The following is a 21,756-nucleotide window of genomic DNA, read 5'->3' as shown; positions in this document are numbered from 1 at the left end:
TAGGCCTAGTCATAGGACTCCGCCCACAAGCAGTGACGTCATGCACTAGTGTTTATATAAAATAGTGGAACAAGATTTCTGATGAAGATGGGCAGTGATTTTATTTTCGCTGTTCTAATCATTACTTAAACACTTTCATTTATTACATTTTATCTATGATTTTGTTGAAGTTATGTGTAGGGAATGCTATGTATCGCATAAACATCTTGCAAGCAACACCTTTATATTGATAAACAAGCAAAGAAAATAACCAAAGAAAGTTGGGTTGAATTTTAAGCGGAAACTTAAAACTCATTCCCCAAGTGACAGTGGTGCTATCAATAAAAGAAAAGGAGCATCCAAAACGCAGTTTTCTGCTGTTTTCTGTTCTTTCTGAGATGTGAGGCAGCGGTGACCTTGGGCGTTCCAGACTGTCCCTCGACTGTGTGCACTGAGCTGATAAGACGCCAACCGCTGATGCTCGTGCCTCCAAAAATCAGCTACAAGCTCCGGTAGAGTGAGGATATTTCCATCTCAGAAGGAAAAAGCAAGAGAGAGATGATGAAGCTGTAAGACTTCTCAACGAGATGCCAGTGGAGGCCAGACAGCCGTGTCCAGCCGAAATGACTTTGTTTGGTGTCTTGCTGTTTTAACTAGGAAACTGTTCCTTATCTTCGGCTCACTACATTGACTTTATGATTGAAACAACCTCTGTCCGGATCTAGGAGGTCTATAATACCTGGTAAAAGAGATCTGTTAAGATAACCGCACCCCCTAAAAAAAAAATTTGATACCAATTTACTCCCTATGTTTTGCTTGCACAAATTATGCAACTTCACATTTGAATGGATTTAAATAGAGAAAGATGAAAGCAAAATTGCGTAGTTACGATATCTATCAGCAGGGGTTCACTTGGCTATGCGAGCCAGCCTAACCTTAACCTTTTGATCAGGACATACAATAATATCTGTGATTAGAATTTCCATTGTTTTTGTTGGGGGTAGAAAAGGATGTTTTTTTTCAGTTGTCCAAATGTGTGTTCCCTGTTGAATTCATCCGGTAATGACATGTAGGTCAGAAAGCCTGCAGGCTTTGTCGTCTGTGTCATCTGTGATTCCGTAGTGGTATTCTCCAAGCTTAAGTCTAATAAAGACTGTGGTTTTACCATATACTGATTACCAGGAGGGATGAACCTGTAACATGGAGACATGTCCTTATTATTGTCTCCTATATAGCCTCAGAAACCCTCATCATCTACCAAACGTAATCTGATTAAAATCAGACAAGTCTGTATCTACTATACTAATGCAAAACACTGATGCTTTGTGTAAAATCTTGAGCATCTGCGGCCTAAATCAAGCAGTATTAATAATCCCTAATCCTGAGATCGCTTTCTGCCAGCTGTATGGGCAAAGGGGTTTGATGACTCATGTGGTCCAAGTGTGTTTGTAGAAATAGGCACAGAGGACAAACTCTAAATACACAACACGTGCACCATGTTTAGCGTTTGAAAGTTAAACAGAGTTTTTTGTTTGTGTTTTTGTTGGCACGTTTTGTCTGTTAAGGGCTATTCAAACAGAGCAAGTTCTTTGCTGTCTCAAAAACAACACACGGCACACTCAAGACCATGAAAAACATCATCAAAGGCATCAGTTTTGCATCTTTACATAGACCTTCAATTAAAGAAATGCAAAGAACGCATCCTTTGTGAATGACTCTTTATTTTTGTTTCAGTTTGTTTGAATATATTGCTGTGTTTGTACTGCACTGGGGTGTTTTGAAACACCAAAGAACTGAAGTTTGAACACAGATGCTCGGTTCCAACTCTTGAAGAATAGTTTTTTTTGTTTGTTTGTTTCTAAACCAGCCAACTAGAGTCTCTTGGGGTTTAGGTGCGTATTTCTTTTTGAAACTGCATCATAATATTTGTCTACTAAACGTGTTGTCTTCAGTAAAATGCTTGCATGCAGATTTGCAGACACAAGCTCCTGTCAAATTGGGTTTGTCTGACTAATGCTTAGTGACCCATTTCCGTTTCAGTGCTGTTCAATAGACATTATGTGGGGAGGGGTGTGAAATATAAAAACTTTAATATTGAAAAATATAAAATTTTGGGATAACTGTTGTGGTAAATCCTCTCTCTTGTCAGCTCTTTACTGAATTAGTCTGCTGCAGTCTCACCTCAATGGCTGCAGTGAGTTCCTGTTACAAGCTTTTAGTGGCAGGGGGCCAGAAGGTGGTCTCACACAATGACCTTTGACAAGTAGGAAAAGGTGGTAGAAATCAGCTACCATGACAATATTTCCAAGCCTGGAGGTTGTTAAGCTGAATAGCCTTTTTAAGCTGCTTATGGAATGTTTGTTTCCGTCACAGGATTAAAAAAAAAGGTTATTGGGACTTTTTGTTTCACAATTATTAATTTTTTTTGTTCACAATTTATTTATTTTTTAATCTCACAATTCTAACTTTTTTATTTCTTTGGATTTTTCTCAGAGATTTAAACTCGCAATTCTGAAAAAAAAAAAAGTCAGATTTGCGGGATATAAAATTCGGACTTTCTTGCAATTCAGCATTTCGTTCAATTCATTACATTTCACAATTTTTATTACGGAAACAAGCTTTCTGCTTCCACTGCTGTTTGATTATATTTGATTAAAATAATTTAATTTTATAATTTTAAAAAACATTTTTTTATTATTATTATTTTACAACCCCTGGGGGGTAAATAGTCAATTTCCAGATTAATTCAACTGAATCATTTCATAACAACAATAGTAATAGACCAGCACTGATTTGTTTTACTGTTTGCATTACTTTGCTTGTCTGTTTGCGATGTTCCAGACCAGAATATGTGAGTGGTACAAAGTTAATTTTGTGAATTTATTTCTTTATTAATTCATGCCTTTCCATGATTACATGTATTTACAGTAATAGAGAAATCTTTTTTACTGATGTTCAAAACCGAACTCTTGCTTGTTATATATTTTAATTAAAGAACCTCTTTCCCTACATAGTTGTCTCAGCAGATATTTTTCAAATTAAGAAAGTCACAGCAGACACTTGAACAATGCAGTTTAGTTAAATACAACACATTGAAATATTGGTAAACCAACTCCGAGTATTCATGTTTAACAAAGCTTTTCATCTATATATTCATTGCATCATATGATTATGACAGCCTTTGCTCCTAGGCTAAAGGTTGTTGAATTTTAACGAGAATTAATGTCAGATTAAGTAGGGTGATGAAATGGGTGTTTTGCACCCAGCATAAACCTTTCAACACCGTGTCGAGTCTCCGGCAGGCGCAAGCTAGCGACGGGATTTGATCTAATGACAGTAAACAGTGAAGCATCACAAAACACACTGGTGTGAAATTCTATGTGGCAGCCAGTCACGGCGACATAAACCACCACCTCTTCTTTTAAGTCTAAATTACTTTGGGATTTGCAGGCAGTGGACAGAGAGTCTGTGCAATGTGACTAACCAGATTACTGCTGCACTTTATGGGGGAAGATGGCGCCGCTGGTATTGCTGGAGAAAGCACTAAGTGAGAGTCAGTATTGAGAGTTGGGTCATAATAAGGCAGGAAGGGAATTCATGTTCACTTTTGGGAAAGAAACCAAGCTTTATTAGGCATTCCAGGGATGTGTTAGTCCACACAGTCAGTGAATCCTTGAAGCCAAATATCATATTTGTGAAAGATGTTTATTTTTCTTATATATACTGTATATACACTCACCTGCCACTTCATTAGGTACAACTCTTCAATTGCTTGGTAACACAAATTGATAATCAGCCAGTCACATGGTAGCAACTCATTTAGGCATCTAGATGTGGTGAAGACAACTTGCTGAAGTTCAAACCGAGCATCAGAATGGGGAAGAAAGGGGATTTAAGTGACTTTGAACGTGGAATGGTTGTTGGTGCCAGAGGGGCTGGTCTGAGTATTTCAAAAACTGCTGATCTACTGGGATTTTCACACACAACCATCTCTAGGGTTTACAGAGAATGGTCCGAAAAAGAGAAAATATCCAGTGCGCAGCAGTTGTGTGGACGAAAATGCCTTTTGATGTTAGAGGTCAGAGGAGAATGGGCAGACTGGTTAGAGATGATAGAAAGGCAACAGTAACTCAAATAACCACTCGTTACAACCAAGGTATGCAGAATACCATCTCTGAACGCACAACACGTCGAACCCTGAAGCAGATGGACTACAGCAGCAGTAGACCACACCGGGTGCCGCTCCAGTCAGCTAAGAACAGGAAACAGAGGCTACAATTCGCATAGGCTCACCAAAATTGGACAGTAGAAGACTGGAAAAACGTTGCCTGGTCTGATAAGTCTCGATTTCTGCTGCAACATTCAGATGGTAGGGTCAGAATGTGGCGTAAAGAACATGAAAGCATGTATCCATCTTGCCTTGTCTCAACGGTTCAGGCTGGTGGTGGTGGTGTAATTGTGTGGGGGATATTTTCTTGGCACACTTTGGGCCCCTAAGTACCAATTGAGCATCGTTTAAAACGCCACAGTCTACCTGAGTATTGTTGCTGAGCATGTCCATCCCTTTATGACTACAGTGTACCCATCTTCTGATGGCTACTTCCAGCAGGATAATGCACCATGTCACAAAGCTCAAATCATCTCAGACTGGTTTCTTAAACATGAAAATGAGTTTACTTTACTCAAACGGCCTCCACAGTCACCAGATCTCAATCCAATAGAGCAGCTTCGGGATGTGGTGGAATGGGAGATTCACATCATGGATGTGCAGCTGACAAATCTGCAGCAACTGCGTGATGCTATGTCAATATGGACCAAAATCTCGGAGGAATGTTTCCAACACCTTGTTGAATCTATGCCATGAAGAGTTATGGCAGTTCTGAAGGCAAAAGGGGGTCCAACCCGGTACTAGCAAGGTTTATCTAATAAAGTGGCCAGTGGACTGCTTTACTGTTTGTTGTGATCAGATACATGTGTGTGTGTGTGTGTGTGTGTATATATATATATTTTTTTTCATTCATTCATTCATTCATTCATTCATTCATTCATTCATTCATTCATTCATTTATTCATTCACCAACCTATCTACCTGAGAACATAAACTTCCCTGTGATTCTTGCTGTTTTCCAGTTGGAGAGGTTATACTTTTATATTGTTTCATGTCCTATTAGCTGAAAGTGAAAGTCTGTAATTTTTATAGAAATCTGCTTAAGTGTAATAGGGGAGCATATTAAAGCATCATTTTTTTTTATTATACTTTTATATTGTTTCATGTCCTATTAGCTGAAAAAAAAAAAATATATATATATATATATATATATATATATATATATATATACTGTTAAGTGTAATCTCATGAAATAATATGTGTGTGTGTGTGTATATACTTATTCTTTACATATTAAAATGATATATACTATTATATAATACACCGATCCACATTGTTTGTAATGGTGTTTAATTAAACTTAATTTTCATGCTATGGCCAATATTGAAATTCTGTTATGTTTTAGGTAAATTGTATATATTTTATATTATTTTTTATGATATGGCGTATATTGAAATTCTGTTATGTTTTAGGTATGTTGTATTTGTATAGTTGTCTTCCATCAAACGCTTGAGCTTGAACCTTAAAACTTTTATGAATAGATAAACATTTAAAATCAAGAGTTTTTAATAGCCAATAGAAAGCAGTGGGGTCGTTTAGAAGGACTCTGTGACAAGTGCAACACATTTATTGATGAAGATGATCAATAAGCGGAGATGGCCATAGCAGGATCACAACAACTGCCATCAGATATCTCACACACAGTGTCACATTTCTCCAAAGAGCTCCTTCACAGCCTGGACACTGTGTTCTGCCAGCCGTATTCATCTCTTGAATGAAAGTCATGAAGTTCAACGAGTGAAACGGTCACATTTTGAGAGTTGGGGCTGATTCTCATAATTACCATGACAGCGTAATGGCCCTCATCTATGCTCAGTTTATAATATATTCCTATATACTATAATCAGCCTCAGTCTCAGTACTGAAATGCATCATTAGCACCTATTTCTGTGATGGTTTACCCACAGCGTCCACACCCCGTCATGATGAAAATTCAGATATTATCAATTAAAACCCCTTTATAGTACACACTACTGCTCTTGTGCAAACACACATCTCATTTCTAGAAAGCAAACGCTCTAGAGTTGTGAGAGTGCATGAACTCTTGCTATGCCATTAGAGATAATGCCAGCCATGAGAGCACTGTTTGCTTTACATACATTTACATTCATAGCATCAATGAACTACAGTGCTCGATGGCATTTTTATTAACCCTGTTGATGGTGCGCTGAATACTGAATGTGTTTTTACAAGGCAATTTTTAGAATTTTTTTTAACCATTTAATTGAAATAAGAACTTGTTTTTTTCTTTTATGAAGAAAACATATGTGGTGGTTTCAAGGATGTTTTGAGTGATTGCTTACCAACCCAAGTCCTTGGTTTTTTGGTATTTTGATACGGCTTGGATCCCTCCTTCTGTTTTTCCTGTTTTTTGTTTGTTTGTTTGTTTTTTATTTATTTGTTTGTTTGTTTGTTTGTTTGTTTGTTTTTTCACCTGCCATGCATACATGTTAAAACATTTAGGAAAATTACTTGAGGTCATTAGGTCTGTACTAATTTGAGGATGGGTTACATGCCAAAGTTTGATATTAAGGCTTGTGGGTTTGTTCACTACACTAAATAACATTTATATTATTATTTTAGATAAGTTAAGTGTACATTCATATAGTATCTGCAGCAAACATTTAGTTGCACCATGCAGGGTTATGACAGTTAACTAAAACTAAAAACATTACTTTTGATAAAATAAACTTTAACTGAAATAAAATAAAATATAAAATACAAATTAAACTTTTTTTTGAGTTAGTTGCCAAGCTGAAACATTTGTCATTTTTATTAAGTTTATCTTGATGTACTACTTAACCAAAACTAAAACCAAAATAAAAATTACTAATATAGTGTAATTTTTATTACTGTTGTACTTATTACTAAGTATACAGACATATTAAAAAAAGAACAATACCTAAGAAAAACACCAAAAACTATATTAAAACTGAGAAAGAAAAAAAAATCATGATATATATTTGCTTATTTATTTATTTACTATAAAATAATTATTTATTTTTATTTCCTTTTTATACTTAAAAGTGATATTATGAAATAATTTGATGACCTTGCTTTCTTTCTGTCTTTCTTTCTTTCTTTACTCTCATTTTAAATATACTATAAATATAATTATTAACATTTTTAGCATGCACACAGTTTTATTATTTTTATTTATTTATTTATTTATTTATTATAATTTTAAATATTCTACTTAATCTAATTAAATCTAAAAGCTGATAAATCTAAAACCTAATTAGTTATATACATTTTTCAGAGATAATTTATGAAATAATCAGCTTACTATTGATTTATTGATTTATTTATATAAATAGATATTTATTTTAAATGTACTCTAATTATATAATTTCTTAATTTTTTTACTTTTTATACATATGTACAGTATAATTATATATATAATAATAATAATTTTGTAATTAAATGTATTAATAATTTGATGACTATATTTTTTCTTAAAAAAATACTATAAATAGAATTATTTCTTTATTTTAATTGCTTTTTTATGCATAAATACAGTGTGGTTTAAAAGACCAAACTGCACGATTTCAAAAACAAATTTACACCTGGAGATATTTGGGAATAAAACCCATTTTAATTGTTTTATGGTGGAAAATGCTGGTAACTGATTAATAATAATATTGTTTAGTTAAAATAATTTTTCATTAAACAAAAACACAAACAAATCGATATTGTCTTTCTCTTTTGGCAGTATATAGTATTTCTTCCAAGTAATGTTTGAGAGAATTTTATTTATGTTTTAGTTACTGTTTTTTATGTAAAAATACAAATCCCTTAAAGATAGTTATTATAAAGTTCAAGTTATTGTAAAGTTGAAGTCAGGATAATTGCTAATAATATTTAATAACTTTGAAGATTTCAAATAAAGCATTAAAGTTGATTAATGATGTATATAAAATGGCATTAGTATTCACTGGCCTGCAGGCATCTCTGTGCTGTGTGTTGTTTGGTGAGTACAGAAATGTTTGTACAGTATATCTTCTCTCTCTCTCTCTCTCTCTCTCTCTCTCTCTCTCTCTCTCTCTCTCTCTCTCTCTCTCTCGCTCTCTCTCTCTCTCTCTCTTTTCAGTGCTTTAAGAGAACAAGCAGTGTGGGGGTTGCAGAGCCAACACATGACACACCTCCAGCTCCCTTCTCTTACTCAGACAGTTTCAGGCAATGTACACACACACACACACACACACACACACAAAATAAACATGCCTCTTTCTCGTCCTGCCTTTCCCAGGAACATTCACATGTATGCTGCTTTCTTACAAAGGAACTAATCTTGTGCGGCTCTGAAAAATTCAGCTTAAACTTTTTTACATTTTTTAACTAAATTAATACGGCATGTCAAAATAAATAGGAGCATTCCTGATGTAGTTTCATCTGGGATGGAGTTATTTACAAAGCAGTCTGGTCCTCTGTGTCACATGTAATGGATCTTTATTTATCCTGCTTTGTCTTCATGTTTTAACACAACCTTCCATGTGTCAGACCTACACTTGATCAATGCCAGGCTCCAAGGTGACTAAGGACATGATGCTAGACTATAAACCACCTTGATTTGTTTGCGTTCAATATTCTGTTTAAAATCTATAACCAGCAGATGTTAAAATGAGGATAGTGCTGTTGCTAATGTTCTCAAAATTATTTGGTCACCATGATTATATTTATTTGATTGTATATTTTATTGTTATTTATTTTATGCTTATATGCAGTATATTAAATAATCTGATGACTATTTATTTATATACTATAAAATAATGATCTTTTTTATTTCCTTTTTATACTTGGTGTAATTATGAAATAATTAATTAAATAGTTTCATAATTACACTCCAAGTATAAAAACGAAATAAAAAAGATCATTATTTTATAGTATATAAATAAATATCATTTAAATAAATATAATTTCTTTCTTTCTTTCTTTCTTTTTCTTTTTTTCTTTCTTTCTTTCTTTCTTTCTTTCTTTCTTTCTTTCTTTCTTTCTTTCTTTCTTTCTTTCTTTCTTTCTTTCTTTATTATTATTCTTATTTCAAATAAGAAAGAAAAATACTTTTTTTACATGCATACAGTGTACTTTATTATACTTTTTATGCATTTATGTATTTTTATATTATATTTATACTCTTAATTTATTACTTATTGTTACTTTATTATTTATTAGATACAATCAATTTTGTTCATTATTTTTTATTTACTTTTTATTTATGGATTTTATATAATTTACTACTAATTAATTTGATAACCTTTTATTTATTTATTTATTTAGTTAGTTAGTTAGTTAGTTAAAATATTTATTTATTTTAAATATACTATAATTATATAATTTATTTTTATTGACTTTTTATGCATACATTCAGTGTAATTCTTTAAATTGTAATAATATTTCAGAATTAAATTTATTATTAATAAGTTGATGCTTTTTATGTTACCTTTTTAAAATATACTATAAATATAATTATTTCTTTATTTTTATTTACCTTTTTATGCATAAATACAGTTGTGGTTTAAAAGACCAAACCATACTATTTTAAAAACAAATTTATCCCTGACAAATAGTTTAGGATTTCCAAAAATTTAATATGTAAAATAAAGAAAAATTATAACATAACAAGACTAAGAAATGCCAGATTGAATACAACTGTCATTAATGCAAAAACTGGACTTTCCAAATACTAAAATAATCAAATTCACATTTCAGTTTTCTTCATCTTTTCACTCATACTTATTATTTGTTATTATTAGCCTCATGTTAGTGTAATCTATTAACACAGGTATCATAAACACATATTTTTAAGCAAGTACCAGATATGTGTGTATTTAACTTGATCACAATTTAATAAACACCTTGTAAGTTAATAATTGTAGCAGTTATTCAAACAGGAAATAAATTGTATAGAGAAAATTTAGCTGTCTTTGACATTTGGACCCTTCTATGGCGTGCTCAGTTCTGAATTATGAATTTAGGTGACTGGGCGCCCCATAGTTACTTACTCATGCTTACTAATATGTTGTTTGTGACAGACAGTGTTGCTCCAGGGAGAACAGCTTTTACTTTAATGCAGTGCTGTAAGCCATTGTGAGTTTGCCTGGCAAAATGGGGTCGAAATGTAATTCTAATGTCGCAATGTAAAGTATGGATTGGCTTTCCAAGGAACTGTTTGCAAAAGGGATCTGTAAGGGCTGGATTCTAGGGCTAGTTAGTCATCGTCACTACATGCTGGGAGAAATGTTGGTTTCTTACTCAGTCCCTCCGAGGTATAGCTGTAGAGAAAGAAGCTATTTTTGAGGCAGAGAGAAACGTTCATGCATGGCAAAAAGACGGATTATCCATACAGACAAATATAGAGATGTATCAGGTGGATTAACGACAGTGATTATGCTGAAAATGCGCTGCCAAGCACGCTGATTTGGTGAAACACATTTTTCAATCACTGCTTTCTATTTAACAAGCAGCTCTCTTTTAGTCTTTTGAATATTCTGTATTTTCAGCTTTGTTTGTTTACTTGATGTATTTGGTCCCTGGAATAATAATGGCTACAAAACTGTGAAGGATGTAGCTGAAGAAAACTGTCAAGAACATACTTCACCACAAAATAAAATAAAAAGTACATTTTGACTGAAAGCAGCCATTACGTTTTTTTATATTTTCTTTATTCATTGTGATTAGATTTCTATGACAATTAAGCATTAAATAGTTACTGTTTTTGATCATTCCAGTAATTCCGGTTAAAAATGGAATTAAAACAATTTACAGTAATATTTTTATTACACTGGAATTTTTATGTATGTATGTATTGCCTTAAAATAATGAGAATTTGGAAGGAAAATGTGCTTAATTGTCATGAAATGTCATGCAAAATTAATCTTAATAGCACTAAACAAAAGTTTAATCTTTACAGAAATAAAATAAAATTAAAATTATTTTGATGTGTGTGAAATATGACCTGGACATCAAAAATTGGATGACAATTTATTTATCTTACAAATTTATAACATTATTTTGTAATTAAATTTAATATTAAAACTTTAACTTTATTTAAGTATATTCTTTTTTAAAATATACTATAAATACAATTATTTCTTTTTTATTTATCTTTTTATCCATCCATGTCATTAAAGCAAAAGCTGGAATTTACTAATTCCAAAAACTAATGAATAATGAAATTCACATTTCAGTTTTCTTAATTCATCTTTTCACATTATGTGTTTTTCACAAGATTCACTTAGAAATAAAAATCTGAACAAATTTTACCAAAATGCCGTGTGCTTAAATTCAAAGTACAACCATATGCCAAGAATTTGGGAAAACAGTGCTGAAATGCACTGAAATATGTGAATGGATTTTAATCAAAGCCCTTAATGCTGTTTACGTGCACACCTATTTTTAGGGAGAAAATATTCTCTTAGGCCTCTGAAGTGCTCGATACATCCCTTGCTTTCCACTGCGTCAGTTATGGAAGGACCATTAGAGCGTTTGTCATTAAATTTCTCCCAGTGAAGCGCTTAATGAACTGAGAGCTGCAGCTCCAGTCCAGCAGTTCAACTAATCCAGGAGAGTCTCTATGGATGCCATCACCTACAGCAACAAAGCCAGAGGCTGTTCTCTTGTGGGACAGAGTAGGCATATTCATGCTCGGTTATAATGTCCTCACCCATCCCTCCTCTTTTTTAATTGGCTACGGTCCTCTGTTCTCCTAGAGGACAGGAAGTTCTGTGTAGAACAAGGGGGATTCGGAGACTGTTCCTGGTTCAGTTAAGGACATCATAGCAGATGTAGAGCCAGTAGAGTTTAACAGTGATCACCCAATATACAATTTGTTCCGGATGTATTTTTCCCACTAATTTTTTTTTTATTCCACTAGGAGTACCACAACCAAACCAACCAGCTGTTAGATGAATCACAATATTACAGCATTTAATTTAAATCTAAAAAAGTATTTCCAAATTTTGAGAAATAAAACGCTTTTATGAGCTAATGACTTATGAATGGCAATCAAACTAAAATGTCATTGTTCATTTTTTAGTCATTTGTATATAATCAAGGATATACTATATAATGCAATATTTAAGTTTTTGAGTTTTTTGAGAGTGTGGTAAATGCATTTTATTACATCACTCAGTGCTGCTTCGTAGTTGTTTCTTCTGTGGAAACTGATTTCTCTGATTGGCTGATTCATTTTTCACATAGGGGTTTTTAAAAAAAGTCTTTGTTAAAGCATTATAAGCCATGAACTAAACCAATCATCTACAAGGATAATCATAACATTGTACATTTTGATTTAAAGCAAAAGATTATTTGAAAATTGGACAAAGGTACAAGGATGTACTTAATAGCTTTAATGAGGAAAATAACTACAATTCCATTAAAGCTAATAATTTAAAGTTTTTAGTTGTATCAATAGAAAATCTTTTAAAAGATAAAATTGTATCTTTAAGTTTGTTGTTTAATATTTAAGTATTTTGAGAGTATATTGAGACTGGCTTTATTGCATAATTTGCAGCGCTTCGTTGAAATTGGTGGAGCTTAAGATCTCTTGGTGGAATTTTCAGTACAGCATCATGGGTAGTTTTCACAACAAATTCCGCTATTAACGCAATTACTTTAAAAGTAAAAGTAAGTTGAATTAGCGTGAACAAAAGGGTGCAACAAAAGCATACACAATTGATTAGTCCAAAACATACCTTTAAAATATTGACACTTTTAGTTTTTAAATAATCTTTGTCGTCTTGGAAATGGACAAATTATATTGATGAATCGTTCTGCACCTCAGATTTTTAGTCCAATCAAATGTTCATAAAATCTCCCTTTATTATGGCTATGATGTACTTAAAGCCAATGGGCTTTTTCAAACAACATAAAATATCTTGACATTTCATGGCAACTTATAACACTAACTTGTGGCTTATACAGAAGCACATATCATCTCAAATCTCATGGCAAGTCTTTCAAGTTTTAAATATTGTTAAAAATCAATTTATTTATCTAGATAACTACTGTAACCCCACCGTGGGGATGTATTGTTGAAGGAATGGGAATCTCAAGGATACAGCTTTTGTTTACATTTGAGCTGAAAAGCAGTATGTTGCAAAAGAAACACATGGCCACCAAGACACTGTGCAGAGTTCAAATTCTTGACCTTGACAGCCTACTCCTACTCTGCAAAAGAGAAACCGACATGGTCTGCAGTGTGACCATGTTTTTATCTCATCACTTTTTTTGTGCCAAAGGCCTTTGTGATGAATTCATGGCCTAATTTAATCTGCAAGTACTAAACGCTACAGCTTAGAGCAGCCAGAGAGTGATTCAGTGGCCTCTGTATGACTGAAAGGGAAAAAAGAGCTCAATTTATTTGAAAATACTGTAATCTGGCCAACATTTTTTCACTGAAATAGACAGTAGCTTTATGTGTCTGGAACATGCAACCATTGTATACATTATGCAAGCTTAGTGCATAGAGAGTTAAATGGTGAAGTGTGCCATTTTTAATGCTACTATTTAGGTTAGAAATTCTGTATTTGTTTTATTCTTTATATGAATTGCATGATAAAATTTTGAGCAGTACAAGCATATTACCTATACTTCAGTATGGAGATTATTCTCTGTTTTTAAACCATGTTATTGATCTGATTCTGCACCATATTTTGGCACAGCAAGTGTAAACAGCACTTGCAATAATATGATAGTTTTCTCTCCTTCTGAGCTCTGAGATCAAAGTAAGCCGCTGATTCGTGGCCACTGGGCAACTTCCGCTCGGCCATCCGCAGACTAATCACTAGGCGGCCGTCTGACAGATTACAGCCCTTCTGGATGTGGCAGTCACAGCCAAACCCCCAGGGAACTCTGGCTAATCTGAAATGCCCTGTGAGCATATGTGTAAAGTCCATCGATCTGGAGCTCTAAGCTTTGCACTTGTTATATTTTCCTGTTCATTTATAGTCTGTTGATTGTATTACCCATCAATCATCCAGAAATGGGTTGTTGATGCGGCGCTTTCTGCCATTCAGTTGTCTGCTGAGGATGTGGTGCGTGAGTGTGGATAATTGCAAGTCAAAATGGTGCAATCTATAAACTGCCGGGACAAAGAACTCGCAGTTTGTAATTAATAGCAAAGGGATTAGCAAACTCGTGCTACATAAATGGGCTTGTGGATTTCTCAGCTGAATTGTTAATTTTTAGGAGGCAGTTTTGTCTTGTTGGTGATAAAAATAAACTGCATTGTTCAGGTTTCTATAAACAACTCCAAAATGACCAAGGTCTTTACACATGTTTATGCAGACACGGTTATCTGGTATAGAGAGGATTATGGTTGTAAATAAGGCTTTGAATAATGTGAATAGTACGATGGGATGTTTGGTGCCTGATAAATGCCACATTTATTTACCGCTTTCTCACATGTCTGTTTTCATCCATAAAAAAACGTCTTCAAGTTTGCAAGGTGACATTTGCACTACTAATGGACTTCTTATTCTCATTAGCCAAGGATTTAGGTATTATTTTGTTTCAGGTGGAATTAGGAACCAATTCTCATTCTACAACCTTTACAATTATGTTTCATGTACCAATCTCATTTTGCAAGTTTTTTTTTATTTTTTTTTTTCATTTGTTATCAGGATCTTTTATTATTACAGTAGGGTTTAGTGTTGGTCAGCCACACTATGTACAGGTTTACATAAAACTGATAATTTCCACTCCCTGAACATTTCACTTTGTTGCAAACTGTGAAAAAGGAGTGCAATTCATTTTACAGAAATGTCTCCACAGGTACATATTTCCAATGACCCTAGGATTGACCCTAGACTTAAGTAAACATGAAATCAGAATTTAACCTATTTGCTTTTGTGTACATGCTCCTGGTCTTAAAAGAAAAACATCTGAAACTCTCTTTCATTTCAAGCCCTCTTGTCATATAGAGACCACTTTTCACAATCTTAATTCCTGATGGACAAAAAGTCCTGCCCCACATTTTTTTTCCACTGAACATCTTGTTTACAACACACTACAGAAGTGAAATATGTCACAAATTCTGTTTCACCCTCTGCTCTGTCAACATGCAATTACATATACTGTCATTTAGTGTATCTTAGCTCCTTGACTGCTGAATGAAAGAGGTCAACAAAAGATCAGAGTCTCTAAATGTCAGAATGGCTATTGATGGCTCACCTACCATGGAGGAAAAGGTCTCTCAGTTTTGAAAGAAAATATAATGATCATGGATGTCAAAATGCCAAATCGCAGTTGAGAGATTTCTCAGCTGCTCCCTCTGCTCCTGTAATGGTGTCCTTGTTCATGTCAGACCCAGATAGTTTGCATGACACCATTTCCAATTTCCACGCAATTTGAATGCTGTGTTGTGGTCGCATTCAAAGTCCACTTAGTACAATAAACACAATGAAGGTTAATACTCAAGCAGTTTAAATGTAAGTACAGAGATGATACAAATTGCTCCATCCCACTTTAATAGTGTCTGATTACAGAAGTGACAGTTAATTACCATTAGTTAACAATTCATTTCCTCTGCGTATCCTACTCTGGGGTAAAGACTAAATTACCGCTTAGGATGTTAGTATGTCATCACAGGTCCTGTTTTTAGCAGGGTCCCAAGATAACAATCATCAAACCAACGTTTTGCATAAGAAACAACTTCAGTAAAATATGTAGCTTTAAAAGGATAATTCACCCAAAAAAGAAAATTCTGTCATTAATTACTCGCCCTCATGTCATTCCAAACCCTTAAGATCTTCGTTCATCTTGGGTACACAAATTAAGATATTTTTGATGAAATCCGAGAGCTTTCTGGCACTGAAGACTGACATGGAAGAGAAGAGATGGCTGAATAAAGTTCTTTTTGTTTTCTTTGCACACAAAAACTAGTCTTTTAGCTTCATAAAGTTAAGTTTGAACCACTGATGTCACATGGACCAATTTAAAGATGTCCATACTGCCTTTCTGGGCCTTGTAAATGTCAGTTGTTTTGCAGTCTATGCAAGGTCAGAAAGCTCTCGGATTTCATTGAAAATATCTTAATTTGTGCTCCGAAGATGAACGATGGTCTTACGGATTTGGAACGACATGAGATTTTTGGATGAACTGTCCCTTTAAAGTAATATGAGCTGTCAAGTTTTAAAACACTTTTGCCACTATAATATAATGCCATTGTTTAATCTTCATTTGGGGCTTTTCTCAACTAATGATACCAATATATGTGATTTTTGGCAAATTATTATTTATCAAATGAACTGCAATATCAATAAATTGACTGCATTTCATTTAATCAATTTTATAGTTTTTTAATGAATGTTATTTAAATTAAATACAATTTGATCTGATTTATGTGTTTATGTGATATGTGACTTATTGTGTTTAAATTAATAAACTTGCATGTAATGTAATTACAATTCAACTACAATCATATTTTGATTCATGTTTTCATTTTTGTTTAAAAGTATTGATGTGATTAATTGAAAATTAAATTGATATGTAAATATTTTAAATACATGAATACATTTTTAATTTTAATTTAATTTAGAATTTTTGATATTTTTTTAGTTGATTGATATTGAATTCTCATTTAAACCTTTTTAATGAATACATTAATTTACTCATGTAATTAAAATCAATTATTGATATATGTGATTATTTGCATGATGAAAATATTGATATGTGATTAATTGCATGATGTGTGTTTGATTGCAATTAATTTGATAAAGCATATCATATTAAGTATATCATGTAATTGATTGGATTACATGAATATATTTAATGGATTGACCATAATAATAGACTAGTTCTATAAAATCCTTTCGATTTATTTATTTTCTTTTCTTTTCTTTTCTTTTCTTTTCTTTTCTTTTCTTTTCTTTTCTTTTCTTTTCTTTTCTTTTCTTTTGCTTTTTAAATCCAATGCTTGACTCTCTTTGGTCTCTGAAGCACTAAGCAGTTTCCAAGTTGAGTGCACTGAGATCTAGAGGATTTGGAAACCAAGATCATAATTCAGCTCTTTGGGCACCTTTACGCATCACGGCAGATTATTTCCTGTCATGTTCATTGACAGCTTCCCGCTGCTCATTTTTGGTGCTTCCTTTTGATCTTACAAAATCCCTAAGCTGCTAAAGTTACTGAACCAGGCCGTCTTCATCCAAAGCCGAAACGCCAAAAGCATTTTCAGTTTTGAGCTGAATATGCCGTCCTTGGCTAAAAACAAGTGATTTTGGCTTCGGCAGAGTCTCAACTTTTGCTTTCATATTCCATATAATAGAAGTTGCTTTTGTGAATTTATTTTTGGTTTATTGGTTTTATTGTTGTTTTGATTGTGTGTTACAAATGAGTGTTGTGTATATCCCACAGCCTTCTGATGTCTTGCTGATGTCACTCGCAAGGCAGATAAGCATTATGAGAGCGCAGGAAATGTTCTAACCTCCCTTTGTTCAATTTCACACACTTTATGAAATGTGAGGTCTCGGTTCTCATCCGAGCAAGACACAAGCAAAAACAACACAAGCTGCCATGACGCTTGAGCGTTACCTGTTCTGTTGATTCTAGACATCACAAAACACAAGCTTTGATCTCACACCTTCACCAGTGGCCGGTTGAGACATCTAAGAATTCTTTTTGAGCCTTTTTTGGCAGTGTTACCCAGGTTCAGACACATTTCCCAGACAATACTAGAGTAATTTACTTCTCAGTGTCCACTAATGGAGAGTTCATGATCTCCTGACCTCTCTTGGCATCCCCAAAATCAATATGGCACTCAATGGAGTCAAAGCCTTAAAGGCCCGGTGTTCAGTTAATTCTTTTTTCTGTTTTACATTTAAGGTTCTCTCATTACACATCTCAGCCTGACCTTAACCGAGAAATTTACCCTTCTATGTCTTTTCTTTGTATATGTCAGAATGCTTAGATCAAATGACAGACATACTGGGAGACTCTAAATACCATGTGAACATGTTGTTATCTAAGCTCAAGTGTGTATGAGAAGTATTTTAACTAGAGATAGACATTATATCAGAATCGTATTGGTTATCAGTCAATATTAGGTGTCTCTTTATTGGATATTTAATTGTGCATGCTTATTTACTTTAATTTAAACATTGACTACCTTAAATATTATTATTATATAATTTACAAGGTGTATGTAAAGTTTTTGGCCACTGGCCAGTCAAATTTCAATACTTTTCTTTAGTAAGGATGCATTAAATTGGTCAAAAATTACAGAAAAGACATGCACAAAATTACATGTTTTTTCATCTTTAAGCGACATTTCAAATAAATGCTGTTTTTTGAACTTTCTCAAGAATCCTGAAAAAAAAAAACATTTCCTATATTGCATGAAAACATTAAGCAGCACAACTGTTTTCAAATTTAATAATAATAGGAAATGTCTCTTGAGCACCAAATCAGGATATTAGAAACGTGTGATCATCACTGTGGTAAATTACATTTTAAAATACATTAAAATAGACTACAGTTATTTTAAAGCATAAAAATATTTCACAATGTTACTGTTTTTACTTTTTTTATCACATAAATGCTGCCATGATGAGCAAAAAAAAACATCTTTAAAATAAATAATTAAAATAAATACAAATCTAACCAACCCCAAACTTTTGAACTGTAGTGTATATTCATTAATTCAAAATTAAAACAACTGATTTTGTCTTTTTAGTATTTTATTTTCAGTTAATTTGGAGAAAATATATATATATTTTTTTTTACATCAGGTATTTATAAATTATATTATGGCTCATAACTGTTAAATGGCTCATTTAATATTCTGTTGGCTCAGATTTGAACTTTTGACATAAACTGTAACTCCATCAGCAAGATTTCTTTGCTGGGGCCAGGGGTCAATTTTTGATATCAAAAAGTAAATTACAGGATTACAGGTTCACTTAAACCAGATAGTGTGAACAAAATAGAAAGTGTAAGAAATGTTGGGTGCCACAGAGATCTGTTGCACTCAACTGCACTGAGAGCTGTCTCTTTCTTGCAGTGTCATTTATGCATCTCTGCTTTCATAACCCTCCATGTTGAAGCTTTGGAAAATGAGGAAAAAGAGAGATGGAGGTGTAGATTCTGGTTGGTTTTGGGGTTAAAGGAGAGGTGTCTCTTCAGTCACCCGACAGGCTGATCTCCGCAGCGCATTGAAGTGTGACCACATGACAGTTTGAGGGCATGCTGAATCCTGTTCTTTCTTCTGTCAATGATACACAGCAGCTCCAAACCACAATCTCATCCCTTAAGAGGGTTTCAAACAAACCAGTACCCTCCAAGGAGAAGGCCTTTTGTGTAGATTTACACGCTCCCCACTCAGTGTAAATTTTGTAAACTGTAGTGAAAACCAGTGTCATAACTGCGGATGTCAGCCTGAAAGGAGAAGCTCTGTTGTTGTGCGCTTCATGCCAAAGAGCCATATTTAGACAACCTTGTTGTATTGCATGCTTCCTCAGTCCTGTTTTTAATGAAAATTTGTTCCCCAAGCTAAACTGTAATTTGCTTTTATTCAGCAAGGACAATAATGTAAACTAATCTGAATGTACCAAAGATGAAAGTAAAGACATTATACTGTGACAAAATATCTCTATTTTAAATACATGCCATTCTTTTGAACTTTGTTCATCAGGGAAAACGGTTGCCACACAGATACTAAGCAGCACAATAATTTTCAACGTTGCTAATATTAAGAAATGTTTCTTCACCAAATCAGTATATTACAACGATTTCTGAAGCATCATATGACACTGAATCAGTCTGAATCAGATGAATGCAAAATAAAACTAAAGTAAATGCCTAAAAAATTACCATGCATTGCATTTAATGCATGTAATGTGTAAATAATATTTGTTCATGTTCACTTTATTTTATTTTTACCAGCAAAATGGATTTATTAATGGTAGATATAGCATATGTAATAAATAAACCCTCAAGAGGAGGCATGTGTAAAAATGTGTGAATAATGGGCTTTACAGTTTTGCTGAGCTTTTTGCAGGTCAGGTTGTGCACTAATGCTCCACTCTCTGTATTCACGCATTTTTTCCACCACTTTTCTATAAGCATCTTCATAATTTCCTTTTTATATCGGGAGGGTGGGAACCAAGCAAAAGTGGGTCAACAAGGTACATCTGACTTTGAGATATGTACCCTAGTTCCTCCTTCCACAAACCAACAACAAATCAGCTCATCTTTAGGTCTACTGAGAGCTAGCCCAAAATAAATGAATGAAATTACAATACGTTGCGCTCCCACTTCCATATCTGGTTTTGACTTGACCTTAGCAAGTAATATGTCTGAGTAAATTAGATCACTAGGTCAGACATGATTACTGTTTGTACGGTTTTCAAAGTGCTTGTCTCAGCACTAAAGGTTAAAATATACACTGATTCGTACTATAAATGTAATTTAGTCAAGCTAGCATGGCAGTTTGAGATATTAATGATTTAGTTGTTTAAAGCAAGGAATGCTGAGGTCCCACTTTATTATTATGAATGAAAGTTACTCACGCAGAGAGTGCCACTCATCCTGACGAATGGTCTTGGTGATGTTGTAAGAGAGATTCTTGGGTATTGTGGCCGAGGAGTAGTGGTACTTGATATAGGAGCATCTTGCAATGGATCCTGCAAGTAGAGAAGGAAAAAAACATTTTACAGTCGTACTAGTAAAACCAGAAATGTGTTAAAAATGCAATGTTAAAGGAATAATTCACCCAAAAGTTTTCATACCCTCAGATCATCCAAGAGATTAGTTTTCTTAAATTTAGAGAAATTTAGCATTATATCACTTGCTAACCAATGGATCCTCTGCGGTGAATGGGTACCATCAGAATGAGAGATGAACAGCTGATAAATGCACAGTAATCCAAAAATAATCAACATGACTCCAATCCATCAGTTAACCTCTCATTTAGTGTAAGGCTCAGTATTTGAAAGAAACAAATCTATAATTTAAACGTTTTTTTTTTTTCTGGCCAAAATACAAGAATAATGCTTCCTTCAGAGAAAAAGTCCATCCCATGTTGTCCCATAAATCAAAATCCTGATATATATTTGTCATTTGGATGGCCTGAGGGTGAGTCAATTTTCAGTAAATTTTCATTTTTGGGTGAACTATTCTTTTACATGAATCATGTCTATAATGCTAACAAATGTAATGATCTATCAGTTTATTGAATTGACATGTGCAACAACAGTCTTGATTTAAATGGAGATTAATTTTCTTCATTTTCTAGGCATATATTCCACTACACGCTCCTGCTAGAGATTTTCACTTCACTGTATTTAGCACGATCAGAATACAAATCTTCACACCTTCGAGTTTCTTCTTTCCTTCTCTTTGAGAAAGTATATATCTCATTTTTAGCATCCCGGGAGACTTTTTCAACATTTACAAAGTAGTGCGATTGTGTTTCTCTTTGTTTCTAATCAAACGGTGGTTTCCTGTAGCTTGTGACACATTTGAAATCCTTTTTCTGCAGTGTACTTTGAGGCTTTCTGGTCGACTTGTACAGCATATCTCTCAAGCTTTGGGGAATGAGATATGTCACATAGTGTCTGAAATGATTTAATATGGGAGCACTGTGAAGTGCGTTTGTGAATGATATGGCC

General features: G+C 33.7%; 1 protein-coding gene across 2 annotated transcripts in view; it reads right to left on the bottom strand.

Annotated features, from left to right (window-relative positions):
• The window catches only part of LOC109064259 (transmembrane protein 178B), a 93,571-nt gene that overhangs the window by 22,757 nt on the left and 49,058 nt on the right, over positions 1–21,756 (bottom strand). For both annotated transcript variants that reach the window (XM_042721894.1, XM_042721896.1), the window contains one exon: positions 20,656–20,769. In XM_042721894.1, coding sequence (XP_042577828.1) covers positions 20,656–20,769 — 114 coding nt within the window. The remainder of the gene's footprint in view (positions 1–20,655; positions 20,770–21,756) is intronic.

The sequence above is a fragment of the Cyprinus carpio genome, chromosome B4, assembly GCF_018340385.1.
Source record: "Cyprinus carpio isolate SPL01 chromosome B4, ASM1834038v1, whole genome shotgun sequence".
Taxonomy (NCBI): Eukaryota; Metazoa; Chordata; class Actinopteri; order Cypriniformes; family Cyprinidae; genus Cyprinus; species Cyprinus carpio.
The sequence above is the reverse complement of the archived record's forward strand: the minus strand, read 5'-3'. Positions and strand labels throughout refer to the sequence as shown.